Source organism: Carcharodon carcharias, chromosome 13 (genome assembly GCF_017639515.1).
Source record: "Carcharodon carcharias isolate sCarCar2 chromosome 13, sCarCar2.pri, whole genome shotgun sequence".
NCBI classification, from domain to species: Eukaryota; Metazoa; Chordata; class Chondrichthyes; order Lamniformes; family Lamnidae; genus Carcharodon; species Carcharodon carcharias.
This window is the reverse complement of record NC_054479.1, coordinates 57,431,832-57,451,398: the sequence shown is the minus strand read 5'-3', so window position 1 is coordinate 57,451,398 and position 19,567 is coordinate 57,431,832. Positions and strand designations below refer to the sequence as shown.

The 19,567-nt window shown below is 44.4% G+C and overlaps 1 protein-coding gene across 1 annotated transcript in view; it reads left to right on the top strand.

The window, feature by feature from the left end:
- The first annotated feature begins 15,714 nt into the window (after window positions 1-15,714).
- Window positions 15,715-19,567, top strand: part of mapk1 (mitogen-activated protein kinase 1) — a 103,051-nt gene continuing 99,198 nt past the window's right edge. Inside the window, exon 1 of the mRNA XM_041202070.1 lies at window positions 15,715-15,884. Within this exon, the coding sequence (XP_041058004.1) occupies window positions 15,757-15,884 (128 nt within the window). The 5' untranslated portion in view covers window positions 15,715-15,756. The remainder of the gene's footprint in view (window positions 15,885-19,567) is intronic.

The window sequence follows — 19,567 nt, the reverse complement described above, 5'->3', positions numbered from 1 at the left end:
TTCAGGGAGGCAGATACACCAGGAATCCTTGATCCAAAGGTCCTGCAACTAGGCTGTCAAAGATCTGCTTCTACCTCATGCCAGGGTTGCTGCCTCAATCATGGATGTCTGAAACTACCCTTTTGTTTAAACCCAAAGTCCACTCAGTGCCTATGCAATAGGCAGAGCCACGCACATCTAGCATAACATACCCACACCTTCACCCAACTCACTAGCAGCGGCATTGGAGACAGCCTGCTGACTCTGGTATCTTGATGACCTTGGCGGTCGTCCTCTGGCCAATGGACCCTGTGCTGGCCCCGCCTGGGAGGGAGCAGGCAGTGTGATGACTGGCATCTCCCTAGTCATTGCAACCTCATCAGGTACCATGGTCACTGGAAGAGGGGTGAAGGAACTGCTGCCATTATCCAGACTGCTGAGAGGAGCCTGCAGAGATGACAGGCAACTCGTGTGCCAACATGAGGTCGCTCTGGACCTCCCTGCTTGCCATTGATGGACAGGCACCTAGCTGGGATACTGGGTGCCACATCCATCTCCCACACTGGCACTGACCACCTGAGGTTATTGCCTGTGTGAGAGCTTGCAGGTCCGAAAGCAACCCCAGGAACCCCTGATTCTGCCCCTGGAGCTGCCTCTCCATGAGAGTCGTCACTCTCTTATTGGAGGAGGCAGTGTGTTCGGCCATGAGGGTCAATGCAGTGCTCATGCTCCGCATGGACTCCTCCACAACATAGACCATGGCACGCAGACCCTCATGGATCTTTGCCAGATCCTCCTGCAAATCCCACTGGACATCCGATATCTGCCGCCTAATGGACGACTCCAGAGGCTCATCATCTGCCTTCAACTCAGCATCGTCCTGGTCTCCAGTAGTCCTCCGACCACTGGCGCCTTGGGCGCTCTCTGCCTCTGCCTGCTCCTCAAGCAAGTGTGAAGTGCCCTAACCGCTGTGCTCTGACATTTTAGCGGAAGATCTAATGCCCACCGAGGTGATGGTACCTATGCTGGTTCCTGGTTCAGAGAGTAGGTATGATGTAGGTGCAACTGAAGCCCGGTAGTCCTCTGGTGTCAGGGGTGGCTCTTCAGGGTCTTGTGAATGAGTGTGTGCTGGTGAATCTAAGGGAGGACAATGACATGTCATTAGTTTAAGTCATCACACTATCACTGTGCACACCACACACCCTGGTGAGGTTCCAAGGCATCCTACTCAAATCCTTTAAAGATTAGGACCATTGATTAATCCACTCTCTACCTGCAGCACCATTGCAGCCTGGCCAACCCCACCTGAAGAACACCTTGCAGGGCACATCCAAGTCGTGGCCTTCGAGCCGCAAGACTCTCAGTCCAAGCAGCCAGGGCTCACCGTCTTGGCCAGCTCTGGCGTCATTGACAGTTGGCACTCAGACTCCAATACCCAGGAGCTCCACAGAGGGGAACACGAGCCCTTAACACTTCACCACATTGATCCATGCCAACACGGTAGTCACCATTGCCGAGCGCAGCAGGTTATTGAACCTTTGTCGGCACTGCACCCATGTGCACTGCACAATGTCATGCTGCTGACCTGGGCTGCCCACCTCCTCCCAAGCCCTTTTTGTCAGGTGCGGTGGCCTTCTCCTCCATCTCTGCAGACGAGGGTGTCCCTCCTGGCAGCCACCTCCTCCTTGTCTGAAAACCAGGGAGGGGTGGGCACAGGTGCCCATATGATCTGCCCCTCAGCCGCAGTTGAGGCCATAGCCTTGGTGTTCAGCATGTAGAAAAGATATTCTTCCCTAGCACTCTTCAAGGAGTTGCCTGTGCCGTTTTTAAACTCTCCCACTGGGTCGCCATTGGACCTGGCGCCCGACAGGCGCCCCCCCCCCGCCTGGCCCTTCCCGGCCATTGGGAAGACACGTTTCACGCTGGGCAGGCTTTAATTGGCCATCCAACGTGAAATCATGAATGGGGGCCGATCACAGGCAGGGGCCCATTTCCTGACTGGTCCTGGGCTCGACGATCACGTGCACCTGCCAAGGGTAAAATTCAGGCCTATGTTTCAGACCTTAGCAGGTTGAGACACAGATGGTATGTGTCAAAAGCTCATCAGTATACAATACAATAATTTTTGGTAAGTGATTTTGATCTCAGCTGATGGAGTCTGTCATTGGCAGCCAGGAATTGTTTAAGAGATCTGAGTTCAGCTCATTGCATTTTCTGAAACAGACACGTGGGCATGTGCAAGTGAATGGAATTTAGTGAGTTAAGATTTTGCCCTTGGACTCAATGGCCAATATAAGAATCGTGTCGCCTTCATGCATCATTAAAGGTCTAAGAGACAGTAAGCCTTGTCATTGGGCAAAGTGTGAAAGAGATATAGTCCAGCAAAGAATATTTAACATTTTGTGGACTCATTCTAGCTATTATAAAAAACAAAAAAACTGCGGATGCTGGAAATCCAAAACAAAAACAGAATCACCTGGAAAAACTCAGCAGGTCTGGCAGCATTGGCGGAGAAAAAAAGAGTTGACGCTTCGAGTCCTCATGACCCTTCAACAGAACTAGGTGAATCCAAGAAAGGGGTGAAATATAAGCTGGTTTAAGGTGTGGGGGGGGTGGGGTGGGGGGTTGGGGGAGAGAAGTGGAGGGGTGTGGTGTGGTTGTAGGGACAAACAAGCAGTGATAGAAGCAGATCATCAAAAGATGTCACAGACAACAGAACAAAAGAACACATAGGTGTTGAAGTTGGTGATATTATCTAAGCGAATGTGCTAATTAAGAATAGATGGTAGGGCACTCAAGGTATAGCTCTAGTGGAGGTGGGGGAAGCATAAAAGATTTAAAAATATTTAAAAATAATGGAAATAGGTGGGAAAAGAAAAATCTATATAATTTATTGGAAAAAACAAAAGGAAGGGGGAAGAAACAGAAAGGGGGTGGGGATGGAGGAGGGAGCTCAAGACCTAAAGTTGTTGAATTCAATATTCAGTCCGGAAGGCTGTAAAGTGCCTAGTCGGAAGATGAGGTGTTGTTCCTCCAGTTTGCGTTGGGCTTCACTGGAACAATGCAGCAGCCCAAGGACAGACATGTGGGCAAGAGAGCAGGGTGGAGTGTTAAAATGGCAAGCGACAGGGAGGTTTGGGTTATTCTTGCGGACAGACCGCAGGTGTTCTGCAAAGTGGTCGCCCAGTTTACGTTTGGTCTCTCCAATGTAGAGGAGACCACATTGGGAGCAAAGAATGCAGTAGACTAAGTTGGGGGAAATGCAAGTGAAATGCTGCTTCACATGAAAAGTGTTTGGGCCTTTGGATGGTGAGGAGAGAGGAAGTGAAGGGGCAGATGTTACATCTTTTGCGTGGGCATGGGGTGGTGCCATAGGTGGGGGTTGAGGTGTAGGGGGTGATGGAGGAATGGACTAGAGTATCCCGGAGGGAACTATCCCTACGGAATGCCGACAGTGGGGGTGAAGGGAAGATGTGTTTGGTGGTGGCATCATGCTGGAGTTGGCGGAAATGGCGGAGGATGATCCTTTGAATGCGGAGGCTGGTGGGGTGATAAGTGAGGACAAGGGGGACCCTATCATGTTTCTGGGAGGGAGGAGAAGGCATGAGGGCAGATGCGCGGGAGATGGGCTGGACACGGTTGAGGGCCCTGTCAACGACCGTGGGTGGAAAACCTCAGTTAAGGAAGAAGGAGGACATGTCAGAGGAACTGTTTTTGAAGGTAGCATCATGGGAATAGATGCGACGGAGGCGAAGGAACTGAGAGAATGGGATGGAGTCTTTACAGGAAGCGGGGTGTGAGGAGCTGTAGTCGAGATAGCTGTGGGAGTCGGTGGGCTTGTAATGGATATTGGTGGACAGTCTATCACCAGAGATTGAGACAGAGAGGTCAAGGAAGGGAAGGGAAGTGTCAGAGATGGACCACGTGAAAATGATGGAGGGGTGGAGATTGAAAGCAAAATTAATAAATTTTTCCAAGTCCCGACAAGAGCATGAAGTGGCATCGAAGTAATCATCGATGTACCGGAGAAAGAGTTGTAGAAGGGGGCCGGAGTAGGACTGGAACAAGGAATGTTCCACATACCTCATAAAGAGACAGGCATAGCTGGGGCCATGCGGGTACCCATAGCCACACCTTTTATTTGGAGGAAGTGAGAGGAGTTGAAGGAGAAATTGTTCAGTGTGAGAACAAGTTCAGCCAGACGGAGGAGAGTAGTGGTGGATGGGGATTGTTCGGGCCTCTGTTCGAGGAAGAAGCTAAGGGCCCTCAGACCATCCTGGTGGGGGATGGAGGTGTAGAGGGATTGGACGTCCATGGTGAAGAGGAAGCGGTTGGGGTCAGGGAACTGGAAATTGTTGATGTGACGTAAGGTGTCAGAGGAATCACGGATGTAGGTGGGAAGGGACTGGACAAGGGGAGAGAGAAGGGAGTCAAGATAACGAGAAATGAGTTCTGTGGAGCAGGAGCAAGCTGACATGATCGGTCTACTGGGACAGTTCTGTTTGTGGATTTTGGGTAGGAGGTAGAAGCGGGCCGTCTGAGGATGGGCGACTGTCAGGTTGGAAGCTGTAGGAGGAAGATCCCCAGAGGAGATGAGGTCAGTGACAGTCTTGGAAACAATGGCTTGATGTTCAGTGGTGGGGTCATGGTCCAGGGAGAGGTAGGAGAAAGTGTCCGCGAGCTGACGCTCAGCCTCTGCGAGGTAGAGGTCAGTGCGCCAGACAACAACATCACCACCCTTGTCAGCGGGTTTGATGACAATGTCAGGGTTGGACCTGAGAGAATGGAGTGCAGTAAGTTCTGAGAGAGAGAGATTAGAATGGGTGAGAGGAGCAGAGAAATTGAGACGACTAATGTCGCGCCGACAGTTCTCAATGAAAAGATCAAGAGAAGGTAAGAATCCAGAGGGAGGGGTCCAGGTGGAGGGAGAATATTGGAGGTGGGTGAAAGGATCCGTTGAACGGGGAGAGGACTCCTGCCCAAAGAAGTGAGCCCGGAGACGAAGACGGCGGAAGAAAAGTTCAGCATCGTGCCGAGCCCGAAATTCATTGAGGTGAGGGCATAAAGGTATGAAACTAAGTCCTTTGCTGAGCACTGAATGTTCAGCATCGGAGAGGGGAAGGTCAGGGGGTATAGTGAATACACAGTTTAGAACGTCCATCTCTTACATGCAGGCAATTAACACAATGGAAAAGGAAATCGGGTTGGGGTGTAAAGTTTCCACTTACTTCTCTTTGCTGTCTCATGTATCTTGCATATTTAACATTACAGTTTTCCTGTTTCCATTCAGCTGACTTAATTTTTGGTAGTTCCATCTTCAATCCACTAATGTTTAATTTCTGGAAATCAGATACTTCTTTTCTGGTACTTGCTGGCACCAAATACCAGATGACTTCAAATCTGATTACATTATGGTCACTTGCATCGAGAGATTGGTTCCATCACTCCTTAATTATAGATGCCATTCTGACTGTATGGACTGAGGCTGGGTGCCAGGCTTGTGTTGCAATCAGTTTGTATGCCCACAATTATTCAATCTTGCTGAGTCTAAGGTAGACTCTCTGTGCAGTTAGAGGATCTATCAAAGTAGTCACATGGTGCATGCAACACTGACTGCTGACTTCATGAAATCATGCAGCACAGGAGGCCATTCAGCCCATCATGCCTATGCCAGCTCTCTGAAAGAGCTACAAATTAGTCCTACTCCTGTGCTCTTTCCCTGTAGATGTGCAAATTTTGTCTTTTTTAAGTGGAGAGCCAATTCCCTTATGAAAGTTATATTTAAACCTGCTTTCACTATCCTTTCAGGCAGTGCATTGAAAGTCATAACTTGCTGATTTTAAAAAATTCTCATCTGGAATACATAGAATGGGTGGACAAATTGCAGATGAAATTTAATGCAGAGAAGTGCGAAGTGATTAATTTTGGTAGGTAGAACTACAAGAGGAAATATAGAACAAAGGTCACAATTCTAAAGGGGTGCAGGAGCAGAGTGATCTGGGGGTGTATGTGCACAAGTCATTGAAGATGGCAGGGCAGAAAAGGAAGGAAGTTGTGCACCTCCACCAAACCCTTGTTTGGCCTCAGCGGGAGTGTTGTGTCCAATTCTGGGCACTGCACTTTAGGGAGAATGTGAAGGCATAAAAGAGGGTGCAGGAAAGATTCATGGGAATGATTTCAGGATGAGGAACTTCAGCTTTGTGGATAGATTGGAGAAGCTGGGGGTGTTCGTCTTGGAGAAGAGGAGATTTGATAGAGGTTTTCAAAATTATGTTGGGTCTGGATACAGTAGATAGAGAAAAGTGTTCCCATTGGTGGAATGGTTGAGAACCAGAAGTAAAAAAAATAAAAACAAAAAACTGCGGATGCTGGAAATCCAAAACAAAAACAGAATTACCTGGAAAAAGTCAGCAGGTCTGGCAGCATCGGCGGAGAAGAAATGAGTTGACGTTTCGAGTCCTCATGACCCTTCAACAGAACTAGGTGAATCCAAGGAAGGGGTGAAATATAAGCTGGTTAAACCAGCTTCTCCGCCGATGCTGCCAGACTTGTTGAGTTTTTCCAGGTAATTCTGTTTTTGTTTTGAGAACCAGAAGTGATTGGCAAAAGAAACAATGGTGACATGATGAAAAGCTTTTTTTACACAGAGTTCTTAGGATCTCGAATCCACTGCCTGGAGACCCATTCAATCAAGATTTGACAGGATAGATGTAGAGAATGTGTTTCCACTTGTGGGGAGACCAAAACTAGAGTCCATAAAGATAAGGTAATCATTAATAAATTCAGTAAGGAATTCAGGATAAACTTCTTTACCCAGAGAGTGCTTAGAATGTGGAACTCACTACCACAAGAAGCATTTGAGGTAACTGAGATAGGTGGTAACTAGAGATAGAAAAGAATATAAGGATACATTGAATATGATAGGATTAGATAAAGGTTGAGAGGAGGTTCATGTGCATAAACAGCCATATGGACCTGCTGGGCCAAATGAGTAGTTCCTATGCTATAAATGCTATGTAATACCTTATAAACAATTGCAAACGGGGCAAAAAAGTAGCTTTTAAAAGGTTAAGGTTTCTGTGGAGGAAAGACCAAATTTTAATATAATGTTGGTTATATCATTCATACTACAAGAAAATTATATTAAAACACTGGAGAAAGTTGTAAGGATATTACCAGAATTCAGAGGATGAAGCTACAAGGAAAATAGAAGAGTGCAGCAGTCTGTTAAAAGACAACATCTGATAGCAGCTTTTGAAATTATGAAGTGGAGCAGCAGGAGGTCTTATAGGCAGTGGTAGTGTCTCTACCTCTGACGAGAAGCCCTGGGTTCAAGTCCCACTTCAGGACTTGATGGCCATGGAAAGTGCGTTCATACATAATGTGGCCAAACAGGCCGATTATCAGTCTGTAAAACCTTCTAATGTGCTTGATGGCAGGGGGAAAGTATCCTGGTCAGTCATAATGCAGAAAGTTATGGCAAACCACTGCAGTACTTTGCCAAGCATAATTATGGATCAATAGAATAATAATCCAATAGATGTCCATGATTGCCAACACCCTCCTAGGTCATGGTACAGGAGGGAGGACAGCACTAGTGTGAACATGTGTAAGTTGTTTCCACAGAACATCAAGGCATCAATATGTGATAGCAAACATTGTTCACAAACAGAACAAATAAAGAATTTAGAAGGTGCCACTTTCCACAGGGTGTTGAGAATGTGAAACTTGCTGCCACATGAAGTAATTGAATCAAATAAGATAGATGCATTTAATGAGAGGCTTGATTGCTCACATGTGAGAGAATAAGAGTAATATGTGAGCAGGATGGCCAAGGTTATTAGAGTGTAGAGAAAGCTCATGATGAGTATAAATGTCAGTATAGACCAGTTGAGCTGAATGGCCTCTTTCTGTGCTGTAAATTCTTTGTAATTTGAGCTACTCTAATGAGATGCCAAAACTTCTCACGATGGTAGCACTCTCATCTCATGAGTGTTCAAGTCCCACTCTAGAGGCTTGACTATATAATCTAGATTGACACTTCAGTGCAATACTGAAGAGTGCTGCACCATTAGAGGTGGTGTCTTTCGTGCCTATATCCATCTGAATTTAGAAGAATGAGAGGTGACCTTATTGAAACATATAAGATTCTGAGGGGACAGGGTGGATGCTGAGGGGATGTTTCTCCTGGTGGGAGAGACTAGAACTAGGGCACAGTTTAAAAATAAAGGGTCTTCCATTTGGGACAGAGATGAGGAAAAATTGTTTTCTCTCAGAGGGTCATTAGTCTATGGAGTTCTTTTCTCCTGAGAGCTGTAGAGGCAGAGTCATTATTTTTAAGGCTGAGTTAGATATATTCTTGATTAACAAGGGAGTCAAAGTGCACTGGGGGCAGGCAGGAAGCAGAGTTGAGGCCACAATCAGGTCAGTCATTGTCAAATCCCAGAGCAGGCTTGAGAGGCCAAATGGCGTACTCTGCTCCTAATTCATATGTTCATATGCACAAGACATTAAATCTTATCTGCCGTCTCGGGTGAACATAAAAAAATCCAATGCCACTATTCAGAGAGGAACAGGGAGTTCTCCCTGCTGCCTGTCCAATATTTATCCCTCAAACAACATCACTAAAATAGATTACATGGGAACTGGAGTAGGCCATTCAGCCCCTCAAGCTTGTTCCACCATTCAATTAGATCATGGCTAGTCTGTATCTCAACTCCATTTTTCTGTCTTGGTTCTGTAACCTTTAATATCCTTGCTTATTAAAAATATATCAATCTCAGTTTTGACATTTTCAATTTACCCCAATCTCAACATCTTTTTGGGGGAGAGAGAGTCCCAGATTTCCTTCAGCCTTTACAAGAAGTAATGCTTACTGACATCACCACTGATCCTAAGCATAAATTTATTTTCTCTGGTCTTCCCCCACTGGAGGAAATAATTTCTCTCTATCCATCCTATCAACTTCTTTAATCATCTTAAGCACCTCAGTTAGATCACCCATTAATTGATATCCAAGTGAGAACCACGCGAATATAGGAAGTTCAGAGGGGAAGGGAAAAGGGAAATAGCTAACATAAATGGAAATCCAAAAGTCTTCTATTGGCACATAAATAGTAGACAGGTAGTACAAAGGGTTTTAAGATAAACCCAGTAATTACAGATCAGTCAGTTTAACCTTGGTGGTGAGGAAGCTTGTAGAAACAATAATCTGGGACAAAGTTAGCAGTCATTCAGAAAATATATTTTAATTAAGGAACATGAGCACAGAATTGTTAAAACTCATTTTTAACTAACTTGGAGTTTTTGATGAGATAACAGAGGGCTAATGAGGACAATGATGCAGTATGTTGGGACATTCAAGAGGCATTTCACAAAGTGCCACATAACAGACTTGTTAACAAAGTTGAAACCCTTGGAATAAAATAGGCAGTGGCAGAAATTGATCGCTGGGGGCTGTGGCTCAGGTGGTCTATCATTATCCAATCTAATTGGTCACTGATGGGTGCAGGTCAGGTGGTCCCTGACACCAAACCCGACACCATGGTGCATTTTTTTTTATTCTGAAGTGACAGGAAACAGATTCAGGGTAAAAGCAAAATACTGCGGATGCGGGAAATCTGAAATAAAAACAGAACATGCTGGAAAAACTCAGCAGGTCTGACAGCGTCTCTGGAGAGAGAAATAGAATTAACAGCACAAGTCCATTTAACCCTTCTTCAGAGCTCTGAAGAAGAGTCACACAGATTCAAAAGGTTAGCAGAGTGAGGGTGAATGGTTGTGTTTCAGATTAGAAGAACAGTAAGTTTCCCCAGGGGTTGGTACTCGGACAGCTGCTTTTTGTGATAATATATTAACGGCTTGGGCTTGGGTATACAGGGCACAATTTCAAAATATGCAGAGACATAAAAATTGACAGTGTCATAAACACTGAGGAGGAAAGCGAAAGACATCAAGAGGATAAAACATTTCGGTGGAATAGGTGGGTATATGGCAAATGAAATTTAATGCAGAGAAGTGCGAAATGATGCACTTTGATGGGAAGAAAGAGGAGAGGCAATACAGTATACACAAAAGGGTACAATTCTAAGTGGGGTGTAAGAACAGTGTGACCTCAGGATATAAGTGCATAAACTGTGGAAGGTGGCAGCGCAGCTGTTTACACAAAAAGAGGACAAATCCAACCTGGCCAATCATCACCCCATCAGTCTACTCTCAATCATCAGTAAAGTGATGGAAGGTGTCATCAACAGTGCTATCAAGAGGCACTTGCATAGCAATAACCTACTTACTGACGCACAGTTTGGGTTCTGCCAGGGCCACTAAGCCACAGACCGCATTACAGCCTTGGTTCAAACATGGACAAAAGAGCTGAAATCCAGAGGTGAGGTGACAGTGACTGCCCTTGACATCAAAGTAGCATTTGATTGAGTGTGCCATCAAGGAGCCCTAGCAAAACTGGAGTTCAAAGGGAATCAGGGGGTAAACTCTCTGCTGGTTGGAGTCATACCTAGCATAAAGGAAGATAGTTGTGGCTGTTAAAGGTCACTCATCTTAGTTCCAGGACATCACTGCAGGAGTTTCTCAGGGTAGTGTCCTAGGCCCAACCATCTTCAGCTGCTTCATCAATGACCTTCCTTCCATCATAAGGTCAGAAGTGGGGATCTTCGCTGATGATTGAACAATGTTCAGCACCATTCGCGACTCCTCAGATACTGAAGCAGTCCATGTCCAAATGCAGCAAGACCTGGACAATGTCAAGGCTTGGGCTGACAAGTGGTAAGTAACATTCGCACCACACAAGTGCCAGGCAATGACCATCTCCAACAAGAAAGAATCTAACCATCATCCCTACACATTCAATGGCATTACCATCACTGAATCCCCCACTATCAACATCCTGGGAGTTAACATTGACCTGAAACTGAACTGGACTAGCCATATAAATACTGTGATTACAAGAGCAGGTCAGAGGCTAGGAATCATGTGGTAAGTTACTCACCTCCTGACTCCCTAAAGCCTGTCCACCATCTACCAGGCACAAGTCAGGAGTGTGAAGGAATACTCTCTGCTTGCCTGGATGAGTGCAGCTCCAACAATACTCAAGTATCTTGGCACCATCCAGGACAAAGCAGCTACTTGATTGGCACCTCTGTCACAAATATCACTCCCTCCACCACCGAACAGTGGCAGCAGTGTATACCATCTACAAGATGCACTGCGGAAACTCACCGAGGTTCCTTACACAGCAGCTTCCAAACCCATGACCACTACCATCTCAAAGAACAAGGGCAACAGACACATGGGAACACCACCACCTGGAGGTTTCTCTACAAGCCATTCACCGTCCTGACTTGGAAATATAATGCTGTTCCTTCACTATCACTGGGTCAAAATCCTGGAACTCTCTCCCTAACAGCACAGTGGGTGTACCTACACAACAAGGAATGCAGCAGGTCAAGAAGGCAGCTTACCACCACCTTCTCAAGGGCAATTAGGGATGGGCAATAAATGCTGGCCTAGCCAGCAAAGCCCACGTCCCGTAAATGAATGAAGAAAAACATATGAGATTCTGGAAATCAAATAAAAGCAGAAAATGCTAAAAATACTCAGCAGGTCTGGCAACATCTGTGGAGAGACAAACATTTGGCCAGCACTTCCGTAATTTCCTTCAGCAACTTAGGAGGCATTTCATCTAGACCTGGTGTCCTATCTACGTTAAGTACAGCCAGCCTGATAGAAACAGGTCTGCTGCCAGATCTGCTGAGTATTTCTAGGATTTTCTGCTTTTATTTCAGATATCTAGCATCCACAGTATCTTGCTTTTGGATTAGCTTCTATTAATACAACCTAGAATCTTTTATCTATATAAATGGAGATATAGAGTATAACAGCAAGGAAGTTGTGATGAATCTTTATGAAACACTGGTTCTGCCATAACTGGAGTACTGTGTCCAATTCTAGGCACCAGATTTTAGGAACAGAAAATATTTACTAGAATGGGTTCAGGACGAGGGACTGCAATTATGTGGGCAAATTGGGAAAGCTGGATTGTTCTCCTCAGAGCAGAGGAGGTCAAGAAATTCAATAGAGGTGTTCAAAATTATGAGGGTCGAGACAGAGTATCACAGAATCTTTACAGTGCAAAACGTGGCCATTCAGCCCATTGAGTCTGCACTGGCTCTCTGAAAGAGCATTCTACCTAGTCCCATTCCCCTACCTTATCGCTAACTTTACACATTCCTTCTTTTCAGATAGCAATCCAATTCCCATTGAGTACCTTGATCACATCTGCCTCCACCACCCTCTCAGGAAGTTAGTTCCAGACTCCAACCACCCTCTGGGTGAAAAAAAAATCCTCACATCACTTTTACTCCTTTTGCCAATTATTTTGAATCTGTGCCCTCTAGTTCTTGATGTTCTCTTGAGAGGGAACAGTTTCTCACTATTTACCCTGTCCATACCCCCTCAGAATCTTGAATACCTCTATCAAGTCTCTTCTCAGCCTTCTTTTCTCCAAAGAAAACAGTCCCAACCTCTCCATCTATTCTCATAGCAACAGTTCTTTATCCATGGAATCATTCTTGAGAGTCTCCTCTGTACCCTCTCCAATGTCTTCACATCCTTCCTCAAGTATGGCGCCTAGAACTGGATGCAGTACTCCAGATGAGGCCTAACTAGTGTCTTATACAAGTTCAACATGACATCCTTACTCTGTACTCAATGCCTCCATTATTAAAGCCTAAGATACTATATGCTTTATTAACTGCTCTCTCAACATGTTCTGTCACCTTCAAAGACATATGTACACATACACAAAGGTTCCTCTGTTCCTGCACCTCCTTTAGAATTTCTCCTTTTATTTTATACTGACTCGCCATATTCTTCCTGACAAAATGAATCACCTCACACTCCTCTGCATTGAACTTCATCTGCCACTTCTCTGCCCAATCCACCTATGTATCTATGTCCTTTTGAAGTTCAAGACCAGCCTCATCACAGTTGACAATGTTTCCAATCTTTGCATCATCTGCAAATTTTGAAATCATGTCCTGAACACCACAGTCTAGGTCATTAATATATAACTTGAAGAGCACGGGTCCCAACACTGACCCCTGTGAACTCCACAACAAACCCTCCAATCTGAAAGACAACCATTTATCACTACTCTCTGTTTCCTGTCACTCAGCCAATTTCTTATCCAAGTGCCTACATTCCCTTTTGTTCCATGAGCTAGAATTTTGCTCACAAGTCTGTTGTATGGTACTGTACCAAGTGCTTTTTGAAAATCCATATACACCATATCAACAGTGTTAACATTATCAACCTTCTCTGTTACTTAGTCAAAAAAACTCCAGCAAGTTGGTTAAACATAATTTTCCCTTAATGAATCCATACTAGCTTTCCTTAATTACCCTGCACTTGTCTAACTATTGATTCTGACTCAAACTAATTTCCAGATGTTTCCTTACCACTGAGTTCAAACTGACTGGCCTGTAGTTGCCAACGTTATCTTTGCATCGCTTTTTGAACAAGGATGTAACATTCACAATTCTCCAGTCCTCTAGCACCTCCCCTGTGTCTAAGGAAGACTAGAAGATGATCACTAGTGCCTCTGCAATTTCCACTCTCACTGCGCTTGGATGCATCTCATTTGGTCCTGGTACCTTATCTATTTTAAGTAAAGATAGCCTCTCTAATACCTCCTCCTTCTCAATTATAAATTCTTCTAGTGTACTAGTTACCTTCTCTCTCACCTTGAATAGGTAGAAAGAAACTGTTTTCAATGGTGGAAGGAGCTAGAACTAGAGAATACATACTGGAGGAGATCGGCAAAAGAACCAAAGACGAGGTGTTGAAAATTTTTTTAGTGGTTAGGGTTTGGACTGCATTGCCTGAAAGTGTGGTGGAGGCAATCATGGCTTTCAAAGGGGAATTGGATAAGGACCTAAACAGAAAAATAATTTGCAGGATCACTGTGAAAAGACAGGGCAGTGGAGTGGGACTATTGGAGTTGCTCTTGCACAGGCTGTATAGACTTAGTGGGTCAAATGGCCCCCTTCTGTTTTCTAACCATTCAATAATTCTAATTATTTGGTAATTATCACATTGCTGCTTGTGGGATCCTGCTGTGCATAAAATCACAACCTTCACTGTACTTCATAGAGTCAACACAGAAACAGGCCCTTTGGCCCATTATGTCCATGCCAGCCATCAAGCACCTATCTACTCTAATCCCATTATCCAGCACTTGGCCTGTAGCCCTGTAATGCTATGGCATTTCAAGTGCTCATCTTAAATGTTGTGAGGGTTCCTACCTCTACCACCCCTCAGGCAGTGTGTTCCAGATTTCAACCACCCTCTGGGTGAAAAAATGTTTCCTCAAATCCCCTCTAAACCTCCTGCCCCTTACCTTAAATCTATGCCCCCTGGTTATTGACACCTCCACTAAGGGAAAAAGTTTCTTCCTATCTATACCCCTCAATTTTGTATACCTCTATCATGTCCCCCCTCAGTCTTCTCTGCTCTAAAGAAAACTGTATATCCAGTTATCTAGCCTATCTAATCTCTCTTCATAGCTGAAATGCTCCAGCCCAGGCAACATCCTTGTGAATCTCCTCTGCACCCTCTCCAGTGTCATCACATCCTTCCTATAGTGTGGCAACCAGAACTACACATAGTACTCCAGCTGTGGCCTAACTAGCATTTTATACAGCTTCAGCATAACCTCCCTGCTCTTATATTCTATGCCTCGGCTAATAAAGGCAAGTATCCCATATGCCTTCTTAACCACCTTATCTAACTGTACTGCTGCCTTCAGGGATCTATGGATATGTACACCAAGTACTTCCTAGAGTCCTATTATTCATTGTGTATTCCCTTGCCACGTTAGTCCTCCCAAAATACATCACCTCACCACTTCTCAGGATTAAATTCCATTTGCCACTGCTCTGCCCATCTATATCATCCTGTAATCTAAGGCTTTCCTCCTCACTATTTACAGCACCACCAATTTTCATGTCATCTGCGAGTTTACTGATCATACCTCCTATATTCACGTCTAAATCATTAATGTACACTACAAGCAGCAAGGGTCCCAGCACCGATCCCTGCAGTACACCACTCATCCCGGGCTTCCAATCGCAAAAACCTTCAACCATCACCCTCTGCCTCCTGCCACTAAGCCAATTTTGGATCTAATTTGCCAAATTGCCCTAGATCCAATGGGCTCTTACCTTCTTGACCATTTTCCCATGCAGAACCTTGTCAAAAGCCTTACTGAACTCCATGGAGGCTATATCAACTGCACTACCCTCATCTACACTACTAGTCACTGCCTGGAAAAATTCATTCATTGGCTGTAAGACATTACTGGGGCTCCTGAATCATGAAAGGGACTATATAAACTCGAGTATTCATTTCCTCTCTTTACTCACCACCTTTCATCACTCAACTTCTTACAGCCACCCCCACCCAAGTGCTTCAAACACGATCCAATCCAATTGCTCGCTGGGTTGGGGGGGTGGGGTGGGGAGGTGGGGGGGGGGGGGGGGGGGGAGGTGTGTTGGGGGGCTGCGAGTCAGGTGGTCTATCGTTATCCAATCGAAATGCTCGCCGGCGGGTGCAGGTCAGGTGGTCTATCATTATCCAATTGAATTGCTCAATGGCTGGTGTTGGTCAGGTGGTTTCCAGTTGTCCAATCGCGCTCTTCCCTGTCACGTGTGGCTGCCAGTCCAATAGCTTCGAGCCTTGGTCATTCCAGATGATCTGAGTAAGATGGCGGCAGCGCCGACTTTGCCTCAGTGCGCAACCGGGCCCGAAGTGATTCGTGGGCAGGTGTTCGACACCGGGCCGCGATACACCAACCTCAGCTACATCGGGGAGGGAGCTTATGGCATGGTTTGGTGAGTGCGAGTTCTCGGGGTCGGGGAGAGGGCCAGAGCTCGCAGAGGGAATGGGAGGGGGCGGGAGAGGAGCCAGAGATTTTGGGGCCGGAGGTGGGGAGGGACCACAGAGAGAAGGGAGTTCCAAGCCGAGGATCCGCGGGAAGGAAGATGCAGCAAAAGCAGGTGTGTGGATCGGGCTGGTTAAGATCCTTGAAGGCATTGGACAGGATTGAAAGATAAGCGAAGAGGGTGGGGATTTGGAGGAAAGCGAAAGTACTGGGGCTTTACAGGGGGTAGGAGAGAGGTCCGGGAGTGAGAGGATAAGGAGAAAGGAGTCAAATACATGCGAAGATTTACAAAATACACGATGGAAGGTGGAGAATTTAGGGAAAGGGAGCGCGGAGGAAGGATTGCGGGGGCGGGGGGGGGGGGTGCGGGTGGAGGAGAAGTTCCAGTATTTGGGTGCGGGGAGGATAAAGGTAGAAGAAAAGTCTGGGCATTCGGAGCAGGAAATAAATGCAGTCGAGGATGTAGTAAGCGGGGAGAGGCTGTGAATTTATAGGAAAAGTGGAGATTACATATATCGTGTTACAGGGTATAAGGCTGTAAATACAGTTTAAATTTACAGGTGTTCTGAAGTCTGTTCATTTTATTTTGGAAATGTAATTGTGGTTTGGGTTTCGTTTTGCTTACTGGCATGCATACATGCAAATAACCCGTAGAATGTACTGAGTGCAAAATTGAGATCGAAGAGTGGAGATGCCAAATAATCCTTCTCTTTGATCAAATATGACTCTGCCTTCTATTATTGCATTTGGTTCTTTCAGAGGCCCTTTGTACATTAATGGCCAACAGGAGTGCCATGGAGTGAATTAAGCAATGTTGTGTCTCAAAGTGTGGGGAACCACCTAAAGATATATTTTTTCCTGGATGCTATGGAACTTTTAGCCTGCTGCAACAGGCCATGAGAGTGACTCTTTGTCTGTGCTTGCATAACTGGTGCTGTGTAATACGCCCCACAATAAATAAGGCAGATAATAAGTATTAGCAGTCGGAGCACATAGGTGAGCACAAAAAAACTGAAAACACATCTGGGGTAACCCTAATAAAGTTTTAATAGTTTACATATCTTCTTTTGAGAAACTCCTGTGACCGGGGCATTTTTTAAAAGAATTTGTGAATTAGCAACAGTTTTCAATTAGCAACCATTTTCTCTCCTCAGGCTAGTGATTTTAGCTGAGTTGTCATTCCACTGACATTGGCAGCCCTCTATTACTTTGCCTGAGTGGCCATTTTTCATCTGAGTCTAGACACTGAGCATTTTCAGACTGTTCGACTGTCGTGGACATTTCAGCCCTGCCCAACCCTGTTGCCCAATATCCATATATACGGTTTACAGTCGGGCTTGCTGAGTGAAGATCAGAAGAGAAAATCCAGGCTGCTTTTGTGTTCCTTCTCAGCCTACAGTTATTGAAATCAACTGGAAGCATCCCCACCAAGATCAGCTAATTGAACCGGCAGCTTTGTGGCTGGTAAAAGACAGCATGTTTACTTGCTGTTCCATTGAGGAAGGCCCCCTTTAAAAAAACATTTCATAATTAATAAATTAATGTGTGTGGTGTAAGATTCTTGTCTTATCTCAGCACAGTTTTCCCACACAGATGTTTAAATGCTAGTTGTAGCAGGCTTTTATATCCCAGAATTGAAGTCTCATTTCCTGGAGTTGTCATGTTGTTGATAATGGCTAGATGTTCATTTGAGTGAAACATTACATCATCAGTTATCTGTTTAAAAATGCACAAAGTTATAGCTTTAGTATAATGCCTCTTTCTATAACCCTGCCTTCCTGTTGTGCTTGTAAGTTTATTTTTCTGTCATCATTCCAACTAATTCCAGTTTTTTAATGAGACTTTTTACTAAGGTTAATTGGAAAGCTTCAACTGAAATGCCTTTGTGCAAAACAAAAATCAGATTTGTAGAAGTAGTTGTTTGGTCATACAGAACTTGGGTATTGCTGAAAAAAGAGACATGATGTCGAAGCTTTTCATTTTGCACTCATCAGGACTGATTCACAATACCAATTGTAAAGGGAACAACAATTTATGCTGCATATTTATACTGTCATGTAGTATAAATTGTTCCCTTAACAATTGGCATTCTTGCGGATCTGTCCTGATGAGTGCAAGACAACTTCGACAGTGTGTCTCTTTTTTCAGTAATACTGAAGTTTGTAGAAGTCTATTCAATTAAAATAGACAAGGCAAGGTCAGCTGGAATTTATAGTGCTGTGTTTTTGTGTAAAAATTGCTTTCTTGTCATGGCTTGCTGTACTTTTTGAGAATATGACTACTTATTAGATTAATGTGGTCTGAGTACGCAAGAGACAGTAGATCAGTGTGTGGTTAAATAAAATGTGATATAAATTCAGCCTATCCTAAACAATATTATATCCCACCACCGCCCTTGGAAAATTAATTATACTATTTGGGGAAATGGTATAGCTTTTATTGTATTCAAACACATCGCGCCAATTGAAGCATCTTGACTTGGTATTGTGATTTAGTTGCCTCTTGTTGTAAAATAAGGTGGAATTTTACAATCAAGAATGTTTCCTCAACAAATAGAGAAACCATTTAAAAGTGCTGTGTAATTCACCCACTGACAAGGAGATTAATTAGGTAGGATGCCCACACTAATAGTGTGTAGTTATTCAAAAATTAATTGTGCCTTTTTGTATTAAAATGTTGCATTTTGAATTAGTGTCCAGATTCTTACACTTTCTGTAGAGTCACCTCCTGCATTTGCAAGGAGTTTTGTATCAGTTTCAAAACTAGGTTCTATAATTTTACCTGATCCTGAAGAGTTTTTATAAAAATATTATCAGACAGGTGCAGGTTTTTTTCTGGGCATGACCTCCTTGATCCTCTCCCACAAGATATGTTTTCATTTAATGTGTGCTACAGATTATTTTCAAGGCTTTGGGCAGATAACGTGTTTTGACTTATGGTAAATGTAGAAACACACACTCTCAAATTCTGTGATATTTGAATATGCTTGATGTTTGCTTCTGGAACATGGAATAAAATTTTCCTCTCCTGTGGCTTCATGCAACTCCTCTAAAGCAGGTCTTGTGTAGCGTTTAGTGATCTAAATGCGGATATTCCCACAATAGCTATGTTTTACATACTGTAGAATGCAGCTCCAGCTCTACAGCCCTCCTTACGTAGAATCAATGCAACTTACAGCACAGAATGAGACCATTTGCCCTATCCTATGTGTGCTGGCTCTTTGAAAGAGGAGATATGCTCAGTCCCACTTCCTTGCTTTTTGTCTGCCCCCTTGCAAGTTCTTCATCTGGGAGTACCTGTACATCTTCCTTTTTAAAGTTTTTAAGTAATTGGATTCCACCATCTTTTCAGGTAGCATGTTCAAAGTCCTCACTGCTGAAGTCCCTCAACCCTGCTGACATCCTGGTAAACTTCTTCTGCACCATTTCTAAGGCATTTACAGCTTTTCTGAAGTGTGGTGCCCAGAATTGTTCACTTTACTACACCTGTGGCCTAAACAGTATTTATAATGTTTTAGCATGATCTCTCTCCCTTTATAACTCTATTAATTTATTTATAAACACAAGGTACCAATTCCCCTTTTTTAACCATGATTAAGTTGCCCTGCTATTTTTAAGAATTTGTGTACATGGA